The sequence below is a fragment of the Nematolebias whitei genome, chromosome 19 (assembly GCF_014905685.2).
Source record: "Nematolebias whitei isolate Nwh7 chromosome 19, NemWhi1, whole genome shotgun sequence".
In the NCBI taxonomy this organism is placed as follows: domain Eukaryota; kingdom Metazoa; phylum Chordata; class Actinopteri; order Cyprinodontiformes; family Rivulidae; genus Nematolebias; species Nematolebias whitei.
In genome coordinates this window covers 40293893-40300668 of record NC_056516.1, presented here as the reverse complement: position 1 = coordinate 40300668, position 6776 = coordinate 40293893, and the positions used below count along the sequence as shown (strand labels likewise).

The 6776-nt window shown below is 46.1% G+C and overlaps 1 protein-coding gene across 1 annotated transcript in view; it reads right to left on the bottom strand.

Annotated features, from left to right (window-relative positions):
* Positions 1-6776, bottom strand: part of LOC119425556 (ephrin type-A receptor 7) — a 106660-nt gene that overhangs the window by 4165 nt on the left and 95719 nt on the right. Inside the window, exon 2 of the mRNA XM_037693083.1 lies at positions 5938-6002. Within this exon, the coding sequence (XP_037549011.1) occupies positions 5938-6002 (65 nt within the window). The remainder of the gene's footprint in view (positions 1-5937; positions 6003-6776) is intronic.

Here is a 6776-nt window from a genome sequence, read left to right as displayed (position 1 = left end):
ACACATCTGTACTCACTGACACATCTGTACTCACTGACACATCTGTACTCACTGACATTTAACACAGGGGGATTGGATTTAGATCTAGTTTTTCATTGATGCCGATTCTGTTTATGCTTTTGTTATTATTCCTATTTAACACAAGGTCATCAGATCTGATTTAGTATTTCATTGTTTCTAATTGTTTTTGTTTTATATTTTTATTCCATGTGCAGTAAATATATCTTGCTACTTTTTATTTGATGATGTGATATTTTTTGTTAAGCACTTAAAAAAAAAAAAAACCTACAGTATGACTTTTTATAACTGTTTATTGTTGTCGCTGTTGTCCATTGTTGTCATCTTTCTTTGTTGAAATCGTTGGTTACGTACTGTAACCCCAGATTCTATGAATATAGGCGTAGCCCTTTAAGGCTGTCGCTTGGTGGGTTTATCCCGTTATGCGGAGCATTTGCACTGAAAAAATTTAGTCCACGCCCACCTGCTGTGTGGGCCCTACCCGGTCCGTATAAATTACGTTAAGAGCGGGAAATCGGCTCCCAAAAATAGCTTTTTCTTCAGCCATTTAGGAGCCAGTGAGGCCCGACGCTTAAAGGACTACGCTTATACTCATAGAATCTGGGGTTACAGTACGTAACCAACGTTCTATTTCATATAGGCTTCGCCCTTTAAGGCTGTCGCTTGGTGGGTTAAGGGCGAAGCAGATGTGGTCCTCACCTCACTGGGTCCATTCGAACACCGTATGAAGCAGAAGCTTGCCCAAAAAACGTCTTGTCACTCAGCTCCCATGTACGTAATTACGCATTGCGTAATTATGTGAGCCATGCATAGACGCATGTTGTGTAACTATGCGTTCATGGCTGAGCAGTATAGACAGATTAATAATAACAAATGACTGATTATTAATCAAATGAACTGATTGGTAACAATAGTCATGAACTGATTAGTGACAATAGAACCAAAATAACAGACACAACTTGTGACTGATACACATCTCACACTCTGAAGCATGCCGACAGATGTGAATTAAACAGAGTTCCATGAAAACAACAATATTCATTCTGTTAGAGCACTAAGGACAGAATGTGTCATGGAACGAACCGTCACATCACGTAGATAAGAGCGAATGAATGAGCAGGGTGCTGACCATGCGGCCGCAGTGCAAATGTCCTGCATTGTCATACCATTATGCAGAGCAGTCGAAGATGCGATACCCCTGGTCGAGTGTGCTTAGAGGTTGACAGGAGGCTCTAAATCTGATGCTCTGTAGGCTTCAGAAATGGCCTCACACAGCCAGTGTGACAAGCGCTGGATGGATAACGGCGACCTGCAGGTGAATCTCTATAATGCACAAAAAGATGTTGAGTTTGGCGCATTACAGCCGTGCGCACTATGTAACACGTCAACGCCCGCTCCGGACAAAGAAGATGGCAAGATGCTTCTTCTTCTGATCTGTGGGGGGGGGGGGGGGGCCCCCTCCAACGATATCGCTCTTGATTTAAAAGAGCTCGTGATGTTTTTAGACATAAAGGCTGGGTTTGGTCTTAAATCAGCTGAGCTGCCTGTCAGCCTGAATTCTAAGACATGACGGAGCGACAGAGAAAGCAGATGAAACACTCACCCTCTTAGCGGATGTTAAAGCCAGCAGCAGGGCTGTTTTAAGAGACAATAATTTAATTTGAACCTGATCCAGAGGCTCAAATGGAGCTTTGATCAGGGCTCGCAGGACCAGCGTTAAATCCCACTGTGGCACAAGTGGGCGTGAAACAGGCCTACGTCTCTGTATGCCTTTTAGAAACCGCTTCATCAGCGGGTGATTAAAAGCTGTTCTGTCTCCGAACCCTTCATGGCAGGAAGAAATGGCTGCAGCGTACGTTTTAATCGTGCTGAAATGGCAACTTCCTGTCCATCAGCTGTTGTAGAAAAGACAGCACGCCGCCTAATGGACATGAGGTGGCCTCTACACCTTTCTCTATACACAAGCGCTGAAAAACTGTCCACTTTGATGTGTACAGAGCTGTGGTAGATGCAGCACGTGAATCCTGGATTGTGCGCACTACATCCTGTGGGAGACCCATCCTCTCTAAGCGGAACCGCTCAGTGGCCGGACCCACAGGTGCTGGCCTATTTCTGAGTAACTCCTGATCGCTCCTCCTGCCTGGAGGAGAGCGTCCTCCCTTCATGGCAGTTTCCACAGGCGCCCCGACAGCGGGCGTTGTAGGGCTGAGAACCATGGTGTGTTCACGCACTCGGGGGCCACCAGGAGAGCTGTCAATCCCTCCTCCTGAACTCAGTTCAGGAACCGTAAAATCAGAGGAGGTGGAGGAAATGTGTGCAGAAGCGTTTTGGGCCATGGGCTGTGGGCAAATGCATCCACCCCCAGTGGTGGTTTGTCTCGCGGTCTCAGGGAAAACCATAGTTGACACTGAGCGTTCTCTCGTGTCGCAAACAGGTCCACAGCTGCTTTGCCAAATTTCTGTCACGTCTAAGTCATCAGGTCTGGATGGAGAGTCCAGTCCCCGTGACGTGGGCCGCCCCTGGACATCACATCTGCCCCTTTGTTCAGAACACCGGGTATGTAAACTGCTCTGATGGAGAGCAGATTTTGGTGAGCCCAACACAGAAGCTTTTGCGCAATGTGTAACTTCTGGGCTGAGCACATACCCCCCTGTCGGTTTATGTACGCAGCAGTCACCTTGTTGTCTGTGTGAATCAACACATGTTGATTCTGTAGCACGGGAGCAAAGTGCTGAATCACATTCAGCACCGTGCGACACTCCAAAACATTTATGTGGGCTGATGTGTGATGGGGCCACAGCGCCCCTACTGCTTGAGATAGGCATGTCCCCGCCCAGCCTGACAGCGACGTGTCCGTGAAGACTGACACGTGACGTGGGTCTGCTGACGGGGGCTCCCTCCGACAGAACCAGGGTGTTTCCCCAGTGTCGGAGGTCTGCCCTCACGGAGGGAGGGACAGTGATCATCCGTCTCTTTGTTTTACTGGATCCACACGCAGACGCACAAACCACCTCTGGTGACGTCTCATGTGTAATAAACCCAGCGGGACCACTGTGTGAGCTGATGACATCATTCCTAACAGCTTCATGACAGGGACAGCTGTTACCACTCTGCCAGGTCTTACGTGGCAGAGCTGGTCTCTTAAAGTGTCGATTCTCATTTGTGATAAACAAGCCTTCATGGTGGTTGAATTTAACTCCACTCCCAGATAAACAATTGTCTGGGCCGGGAAAATCAAGCTTTTCTTCCAATTTATGGCGAAGCCCAGATTTGACAGGTGTGATGTCAACACCTGAGCCTGCGGTCACTGCTTCCTGTCTGGAGCGTGACCGCCGCAGCAGGTCGTCCAGGTAAAACAAAACTCTCATCTCTGCTCTGTGTAATGGATGCAGGGCTGTCTCCACACACTGAGAACGTACGAGGTGCGAGGGAATACCCGACCGGCAGCCCGTTGTACTGATACTTCATCCCCTGAAAGGAGAAAACGCAGGAATTTTCTGTGTTGGGATGATCGGTATGCGTTTCTCTGGATGTTGTTCAACAGCTGTCTGGTTGTCAACATGTGAAAACGGTCTGTCCATGATCGCCTTGTTGAAAGCTGACAGATCCAAAATCGGTCTCATCCCTCCGATCCATTTGGGAACCAGGAAGTAACGTGAGTAAAACCCTGTGTTTTCCTCTCCATTGGGAACCCTGGAGATTACTTTTATCAGAAGCACTTGGACTTCTGCATTGAGGGATGAGATTTGGTCTGGTGATGACAGAACCGTCTATATAACTCCTCCGAATGGAGGGGGTCGGGTTGCAAACTGTAACTTGTAACCATTTGCATAACACCTTGTCCATCCATCTGACCGGCAAGCATGTTTTAGCCACTCTACGTAACGTTCGTGGAGTGAACGTGCGTTTAAGTGATGCGTCATGTTTTGTATGGCTGTCACCAGTCCGCCTTTCAACCGCCGTCATGTGTCGCGGGAATGTTTTCCGCGTGACCCAGGGCGAGGCTTCCTCGAAAAACCAGTCTTTGCCGTAATGTATTTTGGGGTTTAAAAGCCCAAAATACAATAAAGACTGGTTCATCCCAAAGATCCAGTCCCCCGGCACAAACAGAGTAATATTGTGTATGCTGTTCAGTGTCAGGAGGGTGATCAGTCTTACATCGGGGAAACTAAACAGCCACTGGCCAAAAGGATGGACCAGCACAGAAGAGCAACATCATCAGGCCAGGACTCTGAGGTCTACACTCATCTCCAGGCCAGAGGTCACTCGTTCAGGGATGAAGATGTTCACATCCTGGATAGAGAGGAACGATGGTTTGAGAGAGGAGTAAAGGAGGCCATCTTTGTGAAAAGAAACCGTCCATCATTAAACAGGGGTGGAGCCTCTGGGTTCAACTGTCCCCCTCTTACAATGCTGTGATTGCTAGTATCACTCAGCCCTCTGTGAGTAGTAAACAGCCATCAGTGTGCTAATAATCCATTGTTAGGCTGATGGTCCTTCTTGAGCATGTGAGCAGCTGGTTTTGGTTGTCAGCAGCAAACTGGTTGATCCACTCTGAGAAGGTGCTATTTAAGAGACTGAGCTGAAAACAGCACCTCAGACTGAGGAAGTCCTCAGGATGAGAGACGAAACGTTTCTACAGTTTTTTGCTTTGTTTTGTTTTGTGTTTTTTTGAATGTCCAGAGGACCAGATTGAACTTTTTTGGATTTTTCTACCTGGATTATTGAGCATGCATCAGGATATTTTAGATAGTTCTGATGCCTATAACAGAACGCCTCAGAGTTCTCTTAGAAGAGCTGGAAGAAGTGGCTGTGGAGAGAGATGCTGGACATCCCTGATCCAGATGCTGCCCTGAGACCCGAGTCCAGAACCAGATGAATGATGTCACCATTAAGTCTGATCTGTTTTAAATGAACGAGCAGCAGAGGCTCTTCATCTCAGCACATAGCTGCAGGAGCTACTCAGCATGGTGCGGTCCTGCCTGACCTGTTTGAACTGCTGGCACTCAACGGTTTGAAGCCTTTGGAGACATTTTCAGTAAAAACTGCAGCAGACAATGTCATGAGATGGTTTGATCTTTGTGACAGTATTTATATATATATATATATATATATATATATATTTATATATGAGTTCTTCTGATGAGATGTTCTCACACTGCTGATCATTGATAACCAACAAGATCTTCTTTGCGTTCTGCTTGGATCTCAACACCTTCACTCCTGACTTCCCTTCTTTTGTGATGCAAATCTGAATTAGTCATAGCTTAAAGAACAGAACTCAGACTGTAATATTTCTGTTCTCTGGTGCTTGAACAGCAAGCAAACATTTTCAATAAGCCTCCTTTATATGTGAAGGCGGAGCTCAGAGAACGTATCAGGACGAGGGCGGAGCTCAATGTTCCTGACTTATCTACAGAGAACATATAAAAAATAAGTCATCCTAGCAGCACAATGATTTGAAATAGTGCGAAAGTGACCAAAACATTCGATTCTGGATTCGGAATTGGTCCCTGAAACAAACAGAACCAGCAGCCAGTGATGAGTAGTTCTGGGTGGTGATGAGGACAGTGTGGGTCAAACAGGGCTCTCTGAGTGTTTTCTGTCAGGATGGAAGGTGAATCAGAACACGCACGCACATTCACACACATATGAGTGTGTAGAGGTCAGGTGGGAGGTGTGTGAAACTGTTGTGGTACCGGGTCATTCTTTTAAAAAGCCCATTTGTCTTGGAGCTATAACTTATCACAAACAATATTGATCCACATGAAGGTAACTATTTATCTGAGGCAACATGCTGGAGTGGGTCAGAATGGCTCATTTGGACCTGCGTTACTTAGAATTGATGAGCTGTGAGAGGAGGTATGTACGGATTCACAAAGGGACAGGAAGTAAATGGAAAAAGGAAACGGAACTTACTCCGTTGGGGGGGTAGGAGGTCCAGCCCAGTTCTGCCTGAGTCTCCTTTGAATTCAGCAGAACCACTGCAACAGAAAAACAAAGGAGAAGAAGAGCAGAGGTCAGAGGTCAAAGGTCAGAAGTCGGGACAAAATGACGAAGCAGAAAAAATGTTTATCTATAGAAACAAGTCAATGATGGACTAATGGGTCATTCATTCAACATTTATTTAGACAGATAAACCCCACTGACCCTCGAGGACTCATTTAGAAGAGAGACCTGATTTCAACAAAGAAAGATGACAACAATGGACAGTTATAAAAAAGGCATACATATTTTTATTTTATTATTTTTTATACAAATAAGATGCAAGAAGAGTAACAAACAGCTAGATTATAAGGCGAATGTAGAAAACTAAAAACAGGAACATGTCTGCATTGGTCCCTGCCAGGAGTCCAAAAGAATTTTAAAGCCACTTAGAGAGGTCAAAGGTCAAGAGCTTCAGATGTTTTTACAAGGTATTCCAGGAAACAGGAGCGGAGTAGGAGAAGGTCCTTTTGTCTAGTTCAGTCCTCACTGAGGGAACACTGCAGGTAATAATGTCCTGAGAGCGCACGCTGTAGCTGCACTCACACAGAGACATGTAGGAGGAGATGTATGAAGGCAGCAGACCAGGAAGTGATTTAAAGATGAAAATATACCAGTGGGAGAGTCTGTGTGAAGTTAATGGTGACCAGTTAACCAGTGAATACTGGGTGCAGTGGTGGGTACGGTAGTTACAGCCAGTTATGAATCTTAGTGCACCATGATAGACAGCATCCAACATCTGCAGCATCCAACATCTGCAGCATCCAACATCT